The sequence below is a fragment of the Corapipo altera genome, unplaced genomic scaffold (assembly GCF_003945725.1).
Source record: "Corapipo altera isolate COAL_440 unplaced genomic scaffold, ASM394572v1 70, whole genome shotgun sequence".
Classification (NCBI taxonomy): Eukaryota; Metazoa; Chordata; class Aves; order Passeriformes; family Pipridae; genus Corapipo; species Corapipo altera.
In genome coordinates, this window is record NW_020884911.1 from 5,155,421 (window position 1) to 5,178,009 (window position 22,589).

The window sequence follows — 22,589 nt, forward strand, 5'->3', positions numbered from 1 at the left end:
AAGTTTTCTCCATTTTAGCAATATGTAGGTGTGATAATTCCTGATTATTTTTTTTTTTATTTTAGCAATAAAGGACTCATACTACTGGGCAAAACACGCTAATGATGACTTTGAACCCTCTGTAATTAGTGCAATGTGTGCAGCTCACGGATGTCTCAGCAGATTATCAGATTAAGGAAATAATTTGCTAACACTGCCATGTGATCTCTTTGCAGCTGACTGCACAAGTCACTTAAGATTATTAGGTGTTAAATATACAGAAAACATGACACTGATCTTTGCAGTGGGCGGCAAGCAGAATATCTAATCTCTGCAGTTGCTTGAAGCTCTGTTTTTAGGTTTCCTGACAAATTTGCTTGTTTGGAAGTTAAACAGACTTTACAAGGAAAACTTCTCTAGCCAATTCAATGCAAATAACACAAAGCAGAACTGATTTTCTGGTATCAGTAGGCAGAAGTCTCTGGGATCATAAAAGGCAATAAGTCCAGGTAATTTCCCAATACCAGTATTTGTACAAGGAAGCCAGCCTGGCGAGCTCCTGTTGCCTCAAGGTTTAGCACAGCTGGCTGTGCAGCACATGGCAGAGTGAGTGTGCCACGACCCTCAGACAGGGGGAGCTTCACAAGGGCTTGTGTTACCCCTGTTTCACAGAGGATGGGGCTGCCATAAAAACTGGAGACCTCCTCCTGTGCCCTTTGAGGTCACTGGGATTTGGAGTGGACTTTCCCTCTGCAATACCAAATTATCATTTTTTGAGCCATGCACTGTCATCCAAACCAGCTCAACACAGTCCTTCCCCTGGGGAGCCCACAGGAAGGAGCCAGGAGGTCAGATTCTCCTTGCTGAGATTTTTTCCATCAGTGAGAAAGTCTTTCCCTGCCCCCATGTGCATCCATAATGCTACATTTTTTTAAACCTGGCCTTTAGTCAATCTCCCTTAATTAATGATTTAAATAGAAATACGTATTTAACTCTTTAAAGTGTTTTCATGTTACACTACAGCCTTCATGCTGCAAAGGATTATTGAGCTGTGGCAATTGCTCTGCTTCATTAAATATGTCTTTAAAACATGCTAATTTAGAAAAATGGTAATATTTAGATGCATATAGGTTAAAAGCAGACTGTAGAAATGAAACTGAGAGTACAAAGTGGGAATATGAAGACAAACCTGAACTGTTAACATAGAAGGGGTCCCAGAGTGGTAGCTCTCTTCATCCAAAGGAAAATCCTACCACCTGGGAGTATCAGCAGGGACACAGATTTGGAGGATTTCAAGGACATTTTTTTGTGTGTGATGATGTCCTCATGCAGTTTATTACAAAAGGATTTTGGGTTTGTATTCCAAAGGAGGTAGAGGGGAGAAACTTTACCAATAACAACAGTAGCAGCACAGCCATTTCTCATCCAAGACAAGATAGAGGAATAGCCACAACTTTGATAAGCGACAAAGAAAACGTCATTTCATTGAAAATTGAAATTTTCTCCCCGCACCAGCAACAGCAAATGCACAACCATTGAACACGGGGAGCAGATGAATGTACCCAGCAGATCTTACTCCAGATCAAGTTGATAAGGGAGATAAAACTTTGAAATAACTGGGTAACCTCCCGAGCAAAAGCACTGGCACCATGTGATGGTACCCACACTAGCTGACCTCTTTAGCAGGAGTTGTGAGTTTGGCAGTTTTGAGTGAGTTAAGGATAATTAGGGAAATAAAAAGTAACTAATGACTATTCCAGATTCTACAGGGAAAATGGTATTAATTATGTTGAAATTGTAGTGCAGAACAAAAGGCAAATGAACCCCCACAAAGCAGGTTGTGCCTTGTCTCCTGTTATTTTTAGCAGAGCTACATGTGGGCTCACAGCACTCCCTGCCAGCTCTCTGCCATTCCTACCTGTGCTCTGCAGTGCCTTTCAGAGCAGATAGGTCAAGACTCAGGATTTCTGAAAAGGCTGTCCTAGAAATGTACTACGCTCCAATAGGATTCTCCTTTACGGAAAATGGGATCACAGAGTAGCACTGGAAGCAGTTAATCTGCTGACTCTCTTTCCAATTCAGCCCTCTTGTATGCAATTATGATTACAATGTGTTCTTAAGGCGTCCTTTTTCTTTTTTCCTTTTTTTTTTCCTCTAATTAAAATTGTCCTTGTGGAAATTGCTTCAGTGCACAACACTCCAAGCAAAGGAGCAAGTTCCCATCTCCACATTTAACTGACATTCAAGCACAGGCCCCAGATCCTGGACATCAGTCAAGGAGTATTTGTTGCAAATTACAGCTGGGGATGCAAAGGTGGAGCAGCACCACACTTGCCCTGTTCTGGTCCTGCATCCAACACTGTGTGAGATGCTTTTGCAGCTGTGTTTGCTCAGGAGGCCACAGGAGCAGCTGAGGGATGCCCTTGCTACAGCTGCCCTCTCCCAGCCCCTTCCCCAGAGCAGTCACAGAGTGGGGAGTTTCCAGGATGTTATGGAAGATCCTGGCAAAGACCCACTGGCAGAAGGGCACAGTGCTCTGGTAAAACTAACAGGACTGGCTTGTGGTCCCCCAGTAGCCTTACACAACTAATTCACAAGTGTAATGATACAGGTGAAAAAAATATTCCTCTTTGTGTCCTAAGATATGCCATTAGTTTGCTGTAGGATCTGGAAGAAGATTTATGGTCGTTACCTTGGAATGAAAGTTCTCAGGCACCCAAGGGTATCAATATGCAAAAAGGGCTAATAATTAGCAGGGTTTACTGGAGAAAAATAAAATGGAAGGAAATCACAATGAAACCTACCTCTGTATTCTGCTGCCAGGCAGCACCAACTTTCTTATATATGATACATAAACATAAGGATAAATGTAGTATATTCAAAGAATATTGCAACAAACTGTCAAAAAAAAAGTCAAACTCTGACCTTGAAGTGGGAGACAAAGGACATGATCCTCTCTAGGCGTGAATTTGTGTAGGTCCATGGCAATTTGTGCCAGCAGACTCTCTTCCCTAAAACCTTTAATACAATATAAAACATTGGAATAGGGAAGATCTATGAAAACAGATATTAAATTAACCTTTTGATAGCCATCTGATTTCCTACAGCAGTGATTCATTCTGGGCCAGATTTTAATAGCAGTTATACCAAAACAAATCCAGCTTGACCCCGTTAAGTTAATTCCACTATAATATTTATGCCTCAATAAGGGTAGTTAGGCTCATGAATCTATTTCCTTGCCTGTGGGACCAGGACTTTGACAGGTATAAATTGGTGTTGCTCCACAAAGCCAGCATAACTATGCTGATTTTAACCAGTTAACAATCCAGCCAATGACATTAACAACTGGTTTTAGGACCAGCAGCCAGCTGTCTAGACTTCTGGGCTACAAATATGACATGGTTTTTTTTACACTGATGAGGTTTCCTTTAATGGAAGATAAATTAGTGTGGGTCCCATTTCTATTCAGAAATAGCATAAGCATCACACACAGATCCTGAAGCAGGATGAATTAAGTCAGGTTTCTAGAGAGAGCTGTAATTAAAATGAAAGTGTTTGAGTCATGTCACATCTACTCTTCAATTAGGACTCATTTATTCAGGCAGAAAAAGAAACAGGGAAAGAAAGTTCAAAAGGCCCTACTACACATGTGGCTGCAGAGAATGAGCATCTGGGAGAGGAAACAAGCTTAGACTGGAAGCCACCAGCGGTAGCAGATCTGGGACTGATCCCTGCAGATTTACCTGGAGTTTTCTGCTGGGCAGACAAGGTTAGAGAAGGACTAGCAGGAAAATCAGTGAAAAAAAGGTCAGTACCTTGTGTCCTGCCCAGTGTCAAAATGCACGTGTGGGTACAGCTGCCTTTGAACTGAGTCCCAAGAACGGGCTCTGCAAGCACAACTCTCGCAAGCAGGAGGTGGGAGTCTGCCACACAAATGTAGCAATTCCCACCTTGTTACATGAACCAGGATAAAAGCCAGCTCACGCTCCCACAGCTGCTTCCCAGAGCAAGAGTTGCCCAACTATGCAAGAGCAGGCAGGACTCTGAGTTAGGCAGGAGCAGGAGCACTGGGAGGAGCATCCCCTTCCACCACAGACTCCCATTTCTGATGAGACTGACAATCTGCACCTACAGACACGAACCAAAGCTTCTGCTAAAGCCCAAATTACAGTGTGCACTGAAACAATCCAACCTTGCATTTCTGGTTCTCAGCTCAGCAGTTTACCAGGCAGAACTTGTGCAGTCCATCTCTCAGGTTTCCTTCTTAGTTTCCCAATCGTCTGCTCACACGATATGTGCCCCTTTTAGAGGACAGTGCCAGGTAACTCTGATCCTCTAAATATACCCTTGGATTTGGGATCAATAACTCCTGTGCTGTCAGGAGACAGGCCCATCCAGATGAGGAGAATGAGAACTGACACCTGAAAAGCAGATGCATCTCTCCATCCTGACATGGTACCTCTCCTTTTCAAAGCCCTGTCTCATGCAAGAATTAAACAAGGAGCACAAGTTCAATATTCGAATTATTTCAGCTTGAATAATTTAGGCCAGGATTTTCTAGGCCCTCGAGGGGTGAGGTGCCTGTTTCCCATTAAAATTAATTAAATAAAATTAATTTTAATGGGAACTGGGTATCCAAATCCCCCAGAAAGCTTTGAAAATCTAAACCTTGATTGTTATTAGAAACCTAAGTAAGAAATTAGGCCTATTCATGTTCCCGAAGAAGTCAAGAGGAGCTTTGTACTGACGTCAATATGCATATGATTTTCCTTCTAAAATGCCTTTTTTTTTTCTTCTGGATAGGACTCAATTAACATCAGGGACGACATTAAATTCCTTCTATAACCAGTGCTCTTAGTTCCTTCCTCTACAGTCTAATTCTGTGTTTTTCTATTCCATACGGTGAATATGGATGTGTTTGTGTTTTACTGGGATTCCTCGACTTTGCCTCTTTAGCTACAGTTACAGCTTTCCATGGATTGAAATGTCACTCCCAAGTAACTCTCTGATCCTGGGTAGTATTTGAATTTATCCTTCATGAAATGGTGAGGCTTTCCACCCACATAAAATGCTGTTGCTACCACAGACTCCATATAAGACCCCTGATCCCACTGGATTCATATCTGTTTACATCAGCAGAGAATCCCTTCCTAAACTTTTACATTGTGGCATAGGACGCCTTCCCCAGGTTTAATAGTGAAGAAATAAACATGTTAAGTCATTCTGAGCCACCGAGTCCTTAAGAAAACCCAACACCATCACCAGCCCTCGGTGGAAATACTCCAAATTCTGTTTGATGCCAGCAGAGAGAGAGTTGTCTGTATGGGGCTGGTTACTGGGCTTGGTGCTGCTTATCTTGCCCTGGAGCAAAGCAGAAGTGACCCCACTGAAAACACGAGTCCTCACCCCATATCTGTGTTCATAAGATCACTTGGGGACAGGGACAATGAATGTCACAGCCAGTGTTCTCTTCCAGTGAGCATCAGGCTCCCGAAGAGGTTTCAGTTGCTCTGTGTTCACTGGGGTTACTCCTGATTTGCAGCCTCTACACCAGAAAGAAAACCAGCCCTGAGGCCAGGCTCAGATTAGAGATTAATATCCAATGCCACTCCAAAGTGGCAGGTCTCAGTTTCCTCAGCCTCTGGAAAAAGGGGTACCTGGATACAAGCCCTTAAACGCTCACTCTGTTTTTGGTACTTCTATTACCAGCATTCTCACTCACTAATCCAAGCAATTGTGCTGCCCAAAATCACCTAATTCCAAGGCATTTGTAAGTGTAAGTAACTGAAGTATTTTCCACGGAAGGACATCTTTTCTCTTATATTAACATACATAAATGCAAAATAATAACGCTATCTTTCTTTCTCCTGGATGTCACTGTGTCTTAGTAAGTGGATGTACTGTATTACGTTTCTGGACCTTGAACTTTATAACCCTTCCTTTCTACATCATTACATCTTGTTGATATTAATATATTTCAAATAAATTCCTCGTTTGTTTTACTCTTCCCACACTAGTAAAAAAATTATCTTTGGCATCCAGTGCGGCCCACATCCCTTCAGCAATGCATCAGCTCAGATTAATGCATTGTAATGTCATTATTAACTCGGTTCTACATGGTCATTTTTCATGTTCTGTTGAAGACAAAAGCAAACAAGCAAAAATACAATTCATTCCACACTGTCATCCCTTTGTCCTGACCAGAACAACTCGATCGTGTTGAAGAAGGCATGAACCATATCAACCAAGACATGAAGGAGGCCGAGAAAAATTTAAAAGATTTAGGGAAATGCTGTGGCCTTTTCATATGTCCTTGTAACAAGTAGGTACTGGGTACCGGCTCTGCTATGTGGTGTCCAGTTTTTTGTCACAGTGAATGTCTGAAGTTTTTGTCTTTTTTTTCTTTGTCCTTTTCCATCTGCTTCATTCTGTGGGGATAAAATACTTGTGTTTAATCAGAACAACTGGAACGCATCGAAGAGGGAATGGACCAAATCAATAAGGACATGAAAGAAGCAGAAAAGAATTTGACGGACCTAGGAAAATTCTGTGGTCTTTGTGTCTGTCCATGTAACAAGTAGGTGCTGCCTGCCTCATCTCTTTGAGCACTTAAGGCTGATCCCAAAGGCCTTGTGAAGCTCATCCTTGCTAGGCACATGGACAGGATGAGCATGTGGCATGCAGAAAGAACGATTCTGGTTCAAATGCATCCATCTCATAGCATAGACAACTGACTGGGAGTTACTGTAGATGCATTAAAAGCAGGCATACTGCAGTGAAAGCTTCACTGTCGACACCTTTTAATGGTAAAAGTTTCAACATTTTACACAAAGTGTACTCAGTGGTTCCATTTTTCCAGCGAACAAAAACACTGGGGCTACCTTATTCCTGGGCACCCTAAATTGTGAAGCATATTTTCACAAGTTTAATAACCAAAAGAGCTGAAAAACTGCAGAAGAGGTTGTACTAAACATTACTCAAAATTATGGATGAAAATCACACCTTTTTTCATTGTTCAACAGAAATAGCCCTTGATGTGCTTTCCAAAGAGAGATTTCACAATTGGAACCCAACTTGAACTGGTTTTCATCCTCCCACAGGCAAAAAAAATTCGAGAAAACCTGAATATGCCAAATTTCTCTGGTTTGGGTAGCACGTACACTAAGCAGAAATGTTGAAATGCATCGAATTTGCTTGCATGCCATCACACTTGAACGAAACCGTCCTCCAAGTAATGCAAAGCTTGTTTTAAATGCCAAATGGAAATGCGATGTGCGGTTATGCGGGTGGAGGAAACCAGGGACAAAGTGGACCAACCCCAAGTCCTTGAGGAATGGCAAATCCAGCATGCAGTGAGTCGGCATGCAACCAGGTTACAGGGAAAGCTGTCAGAAATGCCTGGCCAGAGATTGTGCAGGAAAGAAAGCAGAGAGCAGTAGTTGTGAGTATTGAACTCCCTTTCTGCGTGACACTTTGTTCACAGCCAAAGTCTGATCCTACCACGATTATCAAGACCAAAGGAAAGAGCTGCCATAGAGTTTAGGGGTATTTTGCCAAAAATCAGAACAGCAAGACTAGGGTTTTGCCTTATCAATTACATTTATTTTGAAGTTAATTCCCTTGGGACACAATGCAGATACTTTAAAACAAAATCAGTTCTGCTCCTGTGTACCAAACCCTGAATACTTTTTTGGGGTAAACATTTTACCCAAAATATGTGCACAGTGGGAGAGAGGGCAGGAGAAATGGGAAGAGCTACACACACACACAGAGCCTTAGTCAGCAGGACTGCCTGTATCAGGTTTTTATCTAAGACAGGCTTTAGCCAGAGGACCTGATGCAGAAGAGCTGCAGGTACAAACGCAGCAGAAACTTTACATCTCCCACACTGTACAAGCTCAGAACTGACAGCCAGACATGTGACAGGGATGGGATTAGCACCTGACACGTGGCCTTAAAACATTTGCCACTTCACTATGGCTGCAGTGCCAGGCTGCAAGAACAGGAAGACACTGTGTGAGTGCCATGTGGGGGACATTGGTTTGCAAGGGTGTCTCTCCCCTTCTCCAAGGCAGTGTTCTGACCTTGGCAGTCTGCAGCCAGATTGCATAAAGCAGCATTGCCAACCAGTGTTCAGAAACAGAGTGTGGATGAACAAGGCTTTTAGAGACTGTTCCTTGAGTCTCTATGCCAGGACTCAACTGGTACAAATGAGATGATGTTCTGAGGAGTGGAGTGTAGGAGGGAGAGAAATCCACACAGTTCTGGGCATCAGAATCACCATGATCCACCAGTGCTCTTCTGGCTGGTGGGAGATGAATGGCATGTATTTAAAAAAGATTAACCATTTCACACATAACTGTACCCTGATGCACAGTGAAAGTACAACTCCATGAGCCTTACCAAGGCTTGATCCTACATCCTCAGGAGACTCAAAATGCCCGTGGCATGAAACTTTGACCAGGCTGCATTCAAAAGGACAACTACTACTGACTGTGAGCAGACCCAGGCTCCATCTGTTGACTTTTATTGGAAGCCCATGAGAAAACAGAGATTGGATTCTGGGTGTATAAGATCACTTACCCCAAACACAAAGACTGTTTCACTCTCAAAGTTGCACAGGTCTAAATAACAGGCAAACCCCCATAATGGTATCTGCAGCAAGAGAATGACTCATTTACTCATTTCTAGTAATGCCAAAGCTGATTTATAGTTTCAGACATCTAAGATTAAACAAGCCAACCATCATCTTTTTAAGTCCTCACAAACTTTGACAGGACATAAGCTACAAAACAGATGAAAGATCCTCTTTTAATCTACATTTTAATTCTATATCGTAGCATACAACACATCTTCAGGCTCATTTAAAACTGAGCTGCTTCAGGGGGCATGGAGAGAACATAACACCAAAGATGGGTTTGTCATGTCCTTTCCCAAATCCCCCAGAAGCACATTCAGTTTCTTCCCCAAAATCCAAGCCACAGGGCTGTTTATATGATGGGTTGGAGCTGACCAAAGAACAGAGAAACCACAGAGATGTGCAGTTCCTAACAGTTTTTTGGAAACTGCTCCATTTCTAGGAAAAAAAATCAAGAACTTATACCTGTGGACTCCAAACACTCACACTCTCCTGTTAAAGTGTTCAGTCTCATCTGATGATCCTAAATAAGCTGCACATGTCGATCTGCCACTCTAGGTGTGCCTGGATTTTAATTTTCCATCCACGGCAGCTCAGTCAAAAATGGCTCTCTGAAAGTTAATGTAACTGTCACGAAGAACAAATATAACAAGTTGCTAGGCTATATTTAAAGTCCTGTGCTTTAAAACTCCTGAAGGAAGCGATGATCCATTTTTGCCTGTGTCATGCTTATTGTGAAGGCTGTTACTGCTGATGCATTAAGGGTATGATGAACTATTGGGGCAACTGTGCTTAGTGAGAATGCTTTACTTCTTATTCATGCCTGTAGCTGGTGCATGAAAAAAATGTAGAAAAACTTCCCTTTCTGATGCTAGATTGCTCGTATCTTTTATTTTCTCCTGCACTCATTTCATTTCTGCCTATTTTACTTTTTGTCTCTGTGGACAAAGGTTTGTACATCAACTGTCGATGTATGATTACTATTCTCAAGTACCGATATATTATTTGAAAAATCTAATGAACCCTATGATAAAATCATCCCCAAATCACCTTGGGAAAGGTCAGTGGCTTTAAATGCCTACAATGCCACATACATATTGAAAAAATATCAACAGAAACTCAATATTCTGCATGGTAAAATGTTAAATTCTAGCCAGATCTGTTTTTCTCTAAGAGGGTGTGTTGCTGTGATGTGATGTACACACTATACTTGGCAGTTCTGTTTTTATGTCTGTCTGCCAGTACGTTCTCCGTGTTTGATGTCAAAACATATGTGTCACTGAAACGAAACAATGTTTTCTACTTATCTGTGTTTCTTCTCTTCTTCTTTTTTTATTTTTCCTTTTTTTTTTTTTTTAAATTTTCCTTCTTTCTGGATATTAAGTCAACATCCAAAAAACTTGTGTGCAGTGTTGTAGACTTGACAATTGCAATTCACCCTATTGGAAACTAAACCTCTGACCATCACTGTTGTTGTGGCAGTAAAGTAAAAAAATGAACAAAAACCAACGCCCTCCTTTTGCTCAGGGTTATGATATATCGGTATACAACCAATGACCCTCTATCTGAAAACTCATTTGCTTGGTTCAGCTTTTAGCTTGGAGAGGTAAAGAGTTTTGCATTTGTCCACTTGATGCTTTGTTACTCATGGTGTTTTTTGCATAGGCTCAAATCAAGTGATGCCTACAAAAAGGCCTGGGGCAATAACCAGGATGGTGTTGTAGCCAGCCAGCCCGCACGTGTCGTAGATGAGCGGGAGCAGATGGCCATCAGTGGTGGCTTTATCCGCAGGTGAGCCTTTGGATCCACTCTTCTCTCTCTATTCTCCTTGTCACTGATATATTTAGATTTCTTCCATATGGTCATGAGTTCTGTGGTGCTCATTAACTCCTTCAGTGGTGCTGGGTAATAAGGTGGAGACAGTTTTCCACCAAGTGGTGGGTGCTGGGGTTTCAGGTTATTGGTGAGTAACCCAGGTACCAAAGGCTTATTGTGTCCAGTGACTTCCCCTGGCCCTGTAGGTCCCCTGAGTTGGTGCAAAGGATGGTTACTTTGCTGAAAATCCTAGAAGTAAGAATCTTGGCCCAGAGAACCAGAAGATGCTTGAAAACACAACCCTAAACCTTCCTCCCTGAGTGCCCAGATTTGGGCAACAATAAAATAGAAATAATATCTATTTATTTGTTTCACAGCAGCACCGTGAGGGTGCAGGCAGTTATGGTCAGTCAGCATTGTCCTCTGCACTCCAGCTCCCTGCATGAACACTTTTCCTGGGGGCCTTGTTATGGGTCTCATTAATGACAGTCATCAAATGCCTCAGAAACGAAGTGTCAGATAAATACTAGTTTATTGCCATTACGTCCCAAGGCATGCAGTGCCCGTTATCCACCCTTGCCAGAAGAGGTACTAAAGCATCCAGCAGCCCCTCCTTTCTTTTCAACAAGAAAAAAGCCCCAGGTTTCCTGCCAAAGCACCGAGCCAAGCGCAGAATTTGAAGTACACTTTTAACAGGGGGTGTGCCCTTTCCCTGCTCATAAGCATCCAGGAAACCTCGCTGAACGGGGAACGATGCCCCATTCCTCAGCTGCTGTAAAGCCCCGACATAGTGGGAATTCCTGAGCACTCAAATGAAAGCTGGTTGGAAACACACAGCTCTACCAATGGCAACCACACTGCAAACTTCCCCCAGTGCACAGGGATCCAGCAATAAGCACCTACTGATTACAGTGCTTATGGAGCATCGTTTAGATGACAATGTCATCAGCTGAATGGATAACGGCATTCCAGTAGGCAAAGCTTTGATCTCTGAAGATTAAGGACACTGGATTAATAAGTAATTATCTTTCCAAAAACTATTATCCACTTATTTTTTTGGCTGCTGTGATAAAGGGAAATCAGTGTGATAGAAACAATGCTGTCATGCAATCTGGAGCGTGGGATGGAGTTGCCATTTAAGTTTGCTGGGTCTGCCATTCACTTGTTTTTTAATTTCTGGATGGCAGCCCCACCAAAATGAAGGCTGGGACATGATCACAATATAGCAGTGAAGGAAGTTATGCTACATAATATTAATGGTCCTGCAAATAACCTGGGGCACCCTTTGGGCACCTACATGAAGAGGTACAAAGTAGGGATTCTCTGAGTGGGACCCATGGACCTTGCTTTTCCCAGTGTCAGTCACCCCATGCCTCTTGAGTCACTGGAGAGTTGAGCTGGGCCTTGGCCCAAGTACAAGTGTTTTGTTCCAAAAAGCAAGCAACTGCAAAAGACAGTGCTAAGAATGACAGACAGAAGATCTTTACTAAGAGAAGCTGCTTCTGTCATTTACCAGAACTACAGTTAACTAAATAAGATGTTAGGTGAGGATTTTCACAGCTGAAGCAGCTCTTCCACAACATGTCTGTGAGCCCCAAGCATAAGAGGACTGGACAGTTCCCATCAGCTATGTGCACTGCAAGGAGAGGACCTGGAATAGCTGTAATTCCACCACCCTCCAGCACTTCCCATGAACTCTAACCACACACAGATCCAAACAGGCCATCCTTTCATTCTCTGTTCGAGGATGATCACTGCAGAGAGGTGCAGTTTATGGTACAGGTAAGCTCAGACAGCAACACTTCTAGTAAGAGCAGTATAAATGGAGCAGTGATGAACCCAGACAATTGATCCCAACACCCAAAAAATAAGCATGTAATGTTTTTCAGGCAAGCTGCTTATTAATCCCTTTTCTTCAAAGCTGGGCACAGCAGCTGCTCCCCAGGTGACAAGTGGTGGAGGATGCAGGGCAGGTTTCAGGTGAATCACAGTTTCAGGGGGAATCTCCTGTCTCTGCTTTAAAGAATTGGTGTTTTGCTCCCAGGGTAACAAACGATGCCCGGGAAAATGAAATGGATGAGAACCTCGAGCAGGTCAGCGGCATCATTGGCAACTTACGTCACATGGCCTTGGACATGGGCAACGAGATCGACACACAGAACCGCCAGATTGACAGGATCATGGAGAAGGTAAGAGCTGCCATTCCTAAGATGACCCCAAAAGGGGCTGTGTTTTCCCTTCTGCAGTTCCTTTTCAGCATGGAGAAGGAAAAGGGACAGAAACAGCTGCTAGGGCTCCTCTCTTCTCCCTCCAAATCCTTGGGCCAAAGCAGAGCTGCTGTGGATCTTCAGGAACCTCCAGAGCAGGTTGGGTTGAACCCACACTGTTGAGTTTGCCAGGCAATAACTGCAAGGGGACCCCTTAGGACACATCAAGGCTCCTTCTGCAACAGCTCTGGGAAACAAGAGGATGCTGAGCTAATGCAGAACTGTGAGCTTTGGGTCTGAATGCCCTGGCCTTTCCTGGAAGGTTTTAAATCTTCCTGGACTTCTCCTTCCTCAGAAACTCCATGAGCAGTTCAGGATTAGATGACCTGCTTGGAGTATCAGTTCCCAAAAGAGGATGGGGATTTATTAAGCAAGGTTTTGCTGTATGGTAAAAGTGCAGCCAGTTTTGTCATGCTGTCTGCTTATAACAACATTAGGACAGAGATCTACTTGCTCTCTTAGGGGGGTGTGTGTGTGTTTGTGTATTTATACATAATTGGGCCCCACACGGCCCCACTGAAATACAAAAGCTCAGCACTACTGTTGCAAAATCACCACCTCCAAAGGCAGAGAGCACCATTCCAGTGCCAGACCTGCACTGCAGATTGCTGAAGCAGAGAGTGGCCTCCTCCAAACCTGGCTGCCATCCTCAGATCCCACGATCTGCAAGCCATCTGCATTCCTACTGGCAGAGCTCCAGGCACAGGCACAGCCAGGCTGAAGTGACATAAGAGGCTCGATCTTCATCTGGTGTAAAATCAACACAACATTTGACTTCTGCTGAGATTTACACAACCTGAGGATCTAACCCAAGGACTTACACGGGGTGCTTAGAGTTAATTCCGACCTCAAGTGGTCAGAGCTTGTACTCTTGAGCCTCCTTACATATGCAAGTATCCTCACACAAGCAGAGTGCCCATGCCTGGTTTTCATGTCAATTAACTACATCAGAGCTTAATGAAAAAAATTAAAAACACTACACTGAGTGATTCACTCTGAGAGCTCTCCTTACTGGAGTTTGATTCCAGAGAAAACTAGGTAAAGTATAAATTGTCTTAAAGGTTGGAAGTTCATCCCTGAGAGAGAGACAGTCACATGACACCACAAAGCACATGGCTTTGCATCAGTCAAAAGTTTTATTTTATAAAATTACATCTGTTTGTTTGGCTGCGTTGGAAAACACACAGTCTTACTGGGATGCCATTCTGCACCATTTCATATTTCTGGGAAAACTAGGAGAAGGGGGGGAAGCATTTACTGCTGTTATTCATACCATCCTTGCTCGTGTAACACAGTGGCAGGAGATGTGCCCTGTGGGTGGAAATCAGCAGCGTCCTACCCATGCCTGCAGGATACTATCCCAAAGTACAGCCTAACAAGTCACTGCTTTCCAGTGCTTGCCTGCATCCAAACCAGAGCAATCACACAGACATCACCACCAGAAGATCCTGGCCCTAAAAGAAGCCATAAATAGGAGGCTGGAAGGAAAGTAGGAAGGGCCTAAAGCAGGACCCTAAAGAAGGGCCTCTGTCTTGACCTAGGTGGGAAGGTCTGCACAAAGACTCCCACTGCCTTCCATGCAACTTCACCCACCAGATATTAAGGTCTAAACATCATTAGGAACATGATGTTTCATCAGTATTCAATAAATACTCATGCATTTCATCACAAATGTAGCTGCTTCCAAAACCATTAACTTTTTAGGTAGCCTTTTGGCAAAAGCACACAAAATTGTCCTGTGGTGGACAAGGTCAAACTCATGGCTAAAATAAAGGAGTGTGGCTTGTAATGAGTAATTTTGCTGATTTACACTTGAGTATCTGGCACATGCCACTGCACTATAAATACACATCCATATAGCATTCTCCAAAACAATTATGGAGAAAACCCCCAGATATTTCAGACTGATTTATTGCACATCTGTATAAACATTTTTAAAGGATTTTTAAATGCATCTGGGACCGTTGCTTCACCATTCTGTTGTTTCAAATTGGAGATTTAAAATAAACCTGTGCAATTTGGATACACCCCAGAGATGTGGGAACAATCAGCAAAACTAACAAAATGCAGCCATCAAACCACAGAAAAAAGTTTGCTATGTGAGCTCATGCTTTTAAAGCAGCAACACAACTCTCACCTTTCCCACAGGTCTGATTTTAAAAATTGAAACCATGTTCTATCCAGCCCCTCTGCTAGAGTAAGTAGGCATGGCAACGTGGGCCTGGAATGGAGCTCTGCCAGTTTTTGTCAGCTAAAACAACGTCTTCAGTCTCCAAACCCAACTTCTGCAGAGCTATAGAAATGGCCAAAGTGTCTTCCCACTCACAGAGAACTCCCAAACCTCCCAAGTGGTGCCATTTCATTAACAGCATTTTATATTGAAACCTATAAAGAGACCTTTAAGATCATCCAGTCCAACCATCAAAATTCCAGTTGATTGCTTCAACTAACAGTAGAATCCCTGCTTTTCCTTAATTCCTGTTTATGCTGCTGCCCAATGAGAGAGGTTAATTTCTCTTGCAACTATACTGGTGAACTTTGTTGGAGTACTGGCATTGCTCCTACCTATCCCCTTCCTTTCATACATAGAGCAAAGATGTCCAGGCTGATCTTTCCAAAGAAATTTCTCTTTGCCAGTATTCCCTACATGAAATGATCTTCCTTCTCTGCTCCAGAGATTATCTACACTGACCCAAATTTTAGTTTTGAGTGAATGCCTGGTGATCTAAATTAGGACAGAGGGTCCACTGAATCTTAGAGGGTACTGAAGCTTTTCACCAGCAAAGTCCATGTGCCCACCACCAGTTCTCATGAATCCAGCACCATCAGTGCCACCAGTGCTATCAACAGCACCAGCCACAAGCCTGGCACAGCACTCCCAACAGTTCAGTAAAGCTGAATACAAACACAAAAGCTCTGCTCAAAGGCTACATATAGTGTCACAAACCCAGCAAGTCTGTGATTTCCTTTTGGGTCCATAATACCTCTATAAAAAGCAGCTCTCTGGCACTTTCAAGATTTTTTTTATTTTTTTTTGCTCTGGCCAAGCCAAAACTACAGAAGTGTCTCCTCTCTTTCTTCCTTGTACTCATCTGTTTCTTTGCTTTGTGTTTCCCTAGGCTGATTCCAACAAAACCAGGATTGATGAAGCCAACCAGCGTGCAACAAAGATGCTGGGCAGTGGTTAAATGCAGTGAAGTGCATTTCCTTTTAATGCTGCCCAACAGGGCAGCACCTTCATGCTTTTATCATGGTATTTATCTACTAGGTTTGCACACATGCACATATCAGCCCCATTGTAAATGTTGTCCTGTGTAGTTTGTCAGCTTTTCCAAAAATGATACTTGTAATTATTTTTTTCTAGATATCTTTCTTTCCAAAGGTTGTACATAGTGCTGATTTGATGGCTATAGCTCACTATGATGTTTTTTGGGGTTTTTCCTTTCCTTGTTTCTGTTTTGGATTCCTTTTTTTTCCTCCTCTCCTCATTATTTTTTTTTTAATGATGTTTGCTGAATGACAACACTGTTGGAATGCTAAACGTGCTGTTAACCTTTAAATATACAGTATTGTTCTTGTAAAACTGTGACATTCCACAGAGCTACTGCCATGCTCCTGTCTTTGGGTATCATGATGTTTAAGCACTTAAACCTGCTGTCTTCAGTTCTTCATTGCCATTATCTGTTGTTATGATTTCATGATTAGACAATGTGGAATTATATTACTATAACAAGCATTGCACTAAAAAGTGATGTGATTTATGCATTTATGCATGAGGAATAAATAGACTTTTAGACTCCTACTTAAACAAGAATTTTCCCATGGCAGTAGCACACCAACAATGACAACAAAAGCATGCTCAGTATTCGGACTCTTTTGGGACTATGTTATACCAGCAAGTTTGCAGTTGTGCCACTTTTTTCTTGTTGATATATATATAGTTATTAATCATGATCATTTTTTTTAATTATGAAAAAAAAAAAAAGGAGGGATTTGGCACTCACCATTTAGCCATTGCCAGCAAAATAAAAGCTTGGCTGAAAATATGTCAAAGACAAAAAGAAATAAGTGTAATATATTGGGTTCGTCTGCTGCTTTTGAAGACTTATCTTTTGGAGGAAACAACAACCATATGAAATGGTGCAAAGAAATGTAATTTTTATAAGGCTCTCTCTTACTAGTCGCTATCCCCATGTGGTTTGTTATCAGTACAGTTCTCTGTTGCTTACCTAGAGCTATGCACACCAAATCGCTGAGATGTTTAGTAGCTGACAATTAAAAAAAAAATAATTAAAAAACCTAAATGAATGAACTCTAGATAAACTGTGAGATAAATATCATTTACAGCATGTAATATGAAAAATTCCTTATGTCTCCTGTCAGTTTGTGAAGTGATTGACATTTTGTAGCTAGTTTAAAAATTATTAAAAATTATAGATCTCAGAATCCATGCTTGCTTTATCCATTTGTTGCCCTATGTGTCAGTGACAAGTAGTTATTTGCCACTTACCTGGGAAAAGGAGAAGAACAAAGTCTAAAGACCCTTTACAAACTGGTTCTGCTACACGTGGGAAAGTGAAGATTTTGATTTGCAATACTGTAGGAAAGTAACCACTCTAAAACCAGCATTTTACATTCCAAGTGAATATTATTTTAAATAACCTGCCTTGGATTGCCAAACACTGAATCAAAATATTTTCTCTTGTTCAAGGGAAAGAAGAAAATGAAATAAGTGTTATGGTACAGAAGGATACAGTTCCTCAGTTGTTAAGGTTTATTCCTGTAGTGGATGTAGCCACGTGCTAATACACCTTTTTTTAGGGTGTATTTGAACCACAGAATTTCTACAGTCTGCTAAGAATAATTTTCTCAAGTGACTAACAACAACTAGGGTTTGCTGCCAATGAAAAGTGTTATCATATTTTCCCAGGGTTTTTTCCCCTATATGGACAAATTATAATTAATTCTGCCTGAGTGACAGTTCACTCATGTGTCTCACATGGCCGTAAGTCAAAATACACAAAGAACATAAATGCTTGCATAATTAAAATTGCATGATAATGCAGACAAGCTACATTTTCTTTAGCAGCTTTTTATTTTTAGTACCTTTTAAAAATTCATTTATGCAAATATTTCCCCCCACTACTTCAAACCAAAGAATAAACTTCAAGCAAAACATTTTTAATCTGCTGTCCATTTCCAATCCTGTGCATCTGGGGATTCTAATATTTGTGACAGCACAATCCTTCTGCAATGTCAAAGCCTGCTGAGGGAGGGCAATAATCACCCTGGAACGTGCATCAGAATGGGAACACAAAAACACAAGGAAAATTGCAAAGGGCAAGAAATATATAAGAAAGTAATGAAGATATTAATGGAGGTATTATTTTCACGTTTGACAAGAATGCACCCTATCTGAAGATCATAATTCCATTAAAGTTGATCAAAAATACAGCTGTTGCTGTGAAGGAACATGTTTTGACATCTGTTTTTGTCTTGAACAAAGATCAAAACCCCAACTATTGGAACTTTTTCCCAAATGGAAAGCATAAAGGACAGAAATATTGAAATGTTTCATTGCATCTGTCATTGTATCCTCCTCCACCGCATGCAGGGTCTCCTAGGGGTTGGCTGAAAATTACTTCAGTAAATAAGTTTAATATATTGCATTTCTCTGATGTTTTTGGAAATTGACTTTTCTAGGATTAATTATTCCTGAAATAATTCAAGGAAAGGCTCAGCCTTGTGCAGTTTGTCATCAGAACAATCCACTTCTGTTTGTTCAGTTTGTTGCCCCCCAAATCCCTGAAGGAGCAGCTGACTCAGTTTTAAACAGAACATTGCCTCAAATGTGGTTTTTCCCTTTTTATCCCCCTTTCTCCCTCTGGTTGGCTCCTGATTCCCTGATACACTGCAGACTTTCCCCGAGGCTGAACAAGGACAGTGCAGAATTCCCCCCTGAGGGACAAGGCTCACTAAAAGGAAAGGGACAAAGCAAGGAGCTGGAATTACAGTTCCCATAAGATGGAATGGCCTCGCTGATCATGGAAACAAAAAAACAACCAGGTTTTTTGAAGGCAAAGCCTTCTATTCCTGGTAGGAAATTTCCTTTTGAGCACATTATGGTTTTTAATCGGTATTTTCTTTTGTCCCTGTGGAAATCCAGGTTTGAGAGGGGAGAAAAAAAAAAGAAGAGTGTGCTCAAAGACACACTTATTTCTAGCCTTTGAATGCAATTTCACCAACAGATTGCAACAGGGCAAGATCCTCAAGTTGGTGTTGGTTTGAGGTGGTCAAAGGGAAAAGCTTTTTAGATGTTCTCAAGTGTTAGAGCTGAATAAACCACCCAGCTGGAATACTTCAAATTTTGCTTAAAAACTAGAGTCAAACTAAAAGACAAACTTCTGTTGAGCTCTAAAAATCCACAATTAATGACTTCTTTTATATCAGGCATTGTCCTCCTTTCCTAGTCTAGGCTAGAAGTGGAAATAGTGAAATAACCCCAAGGAAGGATATTTGAATGTTATTCCTCAACAGAACAAATTCATAGGAAATGTAATAACATGTGAAAAAAAGGGAAAAAAAAATCATCTTCATTAAATACCTGGCCTGATTTCAGCAGTGAGAAACTAAGAGAGAAAACTCGAAAAGCTAAGTAAAAAAAACAAAGAAACCTTGAAATTTTAAGGATGTTAATGATTCCCAACCTTAGCACAAACATACCAGATGAACCCAGAAGAGTGTTACAGCTTTCTGGACTGACACAAATGCAAGAAAAGAAGCTATGGATCATACACAGGACCTTGTGGTTTGATGGAGCACATCTTATGAAGAGCAGATGGATTTGATGCAAAGGTAAAGTAAAAGATAATTGATTACTATTCTTGAAGATTTGGTGATATTACTGTATATAACAAAAGCTTAGGACTAAAAAGCAATGATGCTTGGGTTTAATTTTTTAAGAGAAGCGTAAATTTTCCTGGCTTATATGGATTAAATACAATGCCTCCTTCATTTCTGAAGAAAACTAAATATGCCAGAGCTTGCATGTAAAGCAACCCCTAACAGAGCTGCCTGTGCCATGTGACACTTCTTACAGATATGCTTTAAATCTAGAAATATAGATGATAATTATTCTCCAAAATATTCTGTGTGTCACACTAACTGCTAACCTCCACAGGCTTTGGAGTTGGACCTGAACCTGGAGAAACCCCTCCAGATGTTTATTTGAGGGATTTAGAGGCAGACAAGCCAATCCCCACACTCTTATTTTTTCCTCCCTCTTCCTTCTGCTGTGTGTACATACGAACATATAAATCTTTCATTTTAAAGGCATGGAAAAGGGAAGAGAGGAGTACTTGGAAATAAGGAAAATTATGTGTGTTAGAGACAGCTTAAGTACATGCAGGGCTGCTGTGTGTGCCCGTGGGCGTGGGTGTGTAGGATGTGAGTGCTGTCTGCTGAGCCATTTTGTTGCCTTTCCAGAGAGAGGACAGTTTGTTTGGAAGTTAGTGGAACACGGAGTATTTTTAAACCTGCAAAGAGCTCCAAGAAATGCAGATACAGGAGAGAAACCCTGCTGAGAAGACAGGACCTTGGGCTGGTTGGATGGGGGTGAGAGGGGCAGGTTCTAGAGGATTTATTTTGCAAAGCACCTGCCAAATAGTGTTGGATCTCCTCTGGAACAGTATTAAGAGAGATTATGTTTGTGTTGTAAAATACCAAGCAGTTTTGAATGTTGTTTTGTAATTAAAAAACACACACTCCCCCAAATAAGAAAACATTAAAAAAACCCCAACCAAACCCCACAAGATGGTGGGGAGGAAAATCAAAATAAATCACTGTGTGGGACGAGGCTGATTCTCACACATTTGGCATCTATTCCGAGATCACTGATGCCTGTGCAAAATCTGCACATAATGGGATAACCAATTTTCTGGATAGTCTATCCAAAGGGATCTAAAAAGCCTCCAAAGGCTGATGTTTGGATAGTTGAGAACAGACAGGCAAGCACTAGGAAGGTATCTCACAGGAGGGCAGGAACTGAGGGCCCCTTCAGCTGCTAAATTCCATGTCTCTGGTCCACAGCACTAACGGTGCTTCTCCATGAGACAGCTGGAAAACCCTCCCTAACAGAGGGAAAACAACTCACCCTTCTTCTACAAATTTCATTCATTAAACCACCAAGACTTTTGGTTATTTAATCCCAAATCCAGAACAGCTCAAGTTGGCATAGAAAAAAAAAAGTTCAAATGAAATACTCTCTCAGAAATGGTTTAGTAAAATTCGCTGTAGGCAGTCCTAAGTTCATTTGCTAAATGTTAACTTAAATACAGGCAGCTGTAAGCTCCACTTACAGCACAGTGGGTTTTCCATCTAAATTCTGATCAAAAGTTCATTAAAAGGAACAAAATGGTTCGTGTCCACATTCGTGGGGGGTTGATTAGACTTCCAAAGCATGAATATGCACAAATTCCCCTGTGCTAAGGGTATCTTTGGGTACCAAAACCAACAGCAGCAAAATGTTTTTAAGAAATTTTACCTATTTTGGCTTTGCTGTACAGGATTCCCAGATTTACCCCATCAACAACAATAATTCCAGCTGATGACAGTATTTTATTCACTGCTCTTGATGCTCTGCAGGACCACAAAAGCCTGGGTGGCTCTAGAGTCAGTTTTTAAACGCCATGAAAACACAAGCTGAAAAGTTAATTTTGAAGAAACAGCAGCTGTAATTGGGACATTCAGCCTTAAGCCCTTATCTTAAACCAGATTTTCAGTGCCCACTGCACATTTCTGTTTCTCGGATTAAATTAGAATATGAGGAGAAATTAACCAGAAACATAAAATTTAATGAACTGCTGCTTCTTTCGGGCGATCCTCACAGCCTTACCCTCAGAAGTCAACCCATATTCACTGACTCTTGCTGGGCCTTAAGGTGAAAAAGAGAGGGGAAAAAAAAAAGAGATTAGTTTGCCTTCAAACTAATGTATAATTAGGTTTTAAACCCCTAACCACATACCAGAAGCACTGGTAAGCCAGACAGCTGGAGAAGGGGAAAGGGCTGAGGCCAGAGGAGGGTGCAGAGGATGAGAAATCCAAGCTGAAAATGGACAATAAGGCACATGCTGGGAAGTGGAGCTGCCGTGGTGGATGTGAGGACACAGTGGGATCTCAGGGCACAGCCCTGTGATGTCGTTCTCCTCTGCAGTGACCTCCTTTAAAGGCACAGAGAGAGAACAGACAGTGAGGACTGGATTGCAGAGAGCACTGTAAACACAGAATCATAGCACGGTTTGGGTTGGAAGGGACCTTAAAGATCACCCAGCTCCAAACTCCTGCCATGGACAGGGACACCTTCCACTGGAAGGCCATGGACAGTTTCTTTGAGTGAGCAAAGACTTGAATAAGATCAGGGGCTCAGTTGATGCTAAGGTGGAAACCTACAGACTGCAGATTACTGTATTATGAAATTACTCCGTAATTCTGATTATGCTCAATAGTAAAAGCTAAACTAGAAAAAGCAGCCTGGGAGGAGGGAGAAAACTCTCCCCAAGTATCTTGGTAACCTACTCAAAATATTTGCTTCTAATTCCTTTTAAAATATTCCTGTTTAAAGCTAATCAGGAGAGCTAAAAAGCTTTAGTTCCACTTCAGTCAGCAGCAGTTTGTTGCAGGGAAGGGCCTGACTTGTTCAGGGTAGATGTTCTCCCTGCCCATCAAATCCTCTGCAGCAGCAGTGCCTGTGTCACAGCAGCACCTCAAGGCTGCTCCTGAGCTCAGCTTCCCTCTTCCAAAGGCACAGACAGCCTGTCACTGCCCCAACAAGCTTCGGCCTAAGCAGACAAGACAGGCAAAGCTGCAGTGAGAGCAAAGGAACTGTGCACAGG

General features: G+C 41.9%; 1 protein-coding gene across 2 annotated transcripts in view; it reads left to right on the forward strand.

Annotated features, from left to right (window-relative positions):
* SNAP25 (synaptosome associated protein 25) overlaps nucleotides 1–17,146 on the forward strand; it is a 59,775-nt gene extending 42,629 nt beyond the window's left edge. Inside the window, exons 5-8 of one of the 2 annotated variants that reach the window (XM_027653878.1) lie at nucleotides 6,184–6,301; nucleotides 10,283–10,408; nucleotides 12,477–12,621; nucleotides 15,819–17,146. In XM_027653878.1, coding sequence (XP_027509679.1) covers nucleotides 6,184–6,301; nucleotides 10,283–10,408; nucleotides 12,477–12,621; nucleotides 15,819–15,887 — 458 coding nt within the window. In that variant the 3' untranslated portion in view covers nucleotides 15,888–17,146. Of the gene's footprint in view, nucleotides 1–6,183; nucleotides 6,302–6,438; nucleotides 6,557–10,282; nucleotides 10,409–12,476; nucleotides 12,622–15,818 lie in introns of both variants that reach the window. The other variant, XM_027653877.1, reaches the window with a different exon arrangement.
* The last annotated feature ends 5,443 nt before the right edge of the window (nucleotides 17,147–22,589 follow it).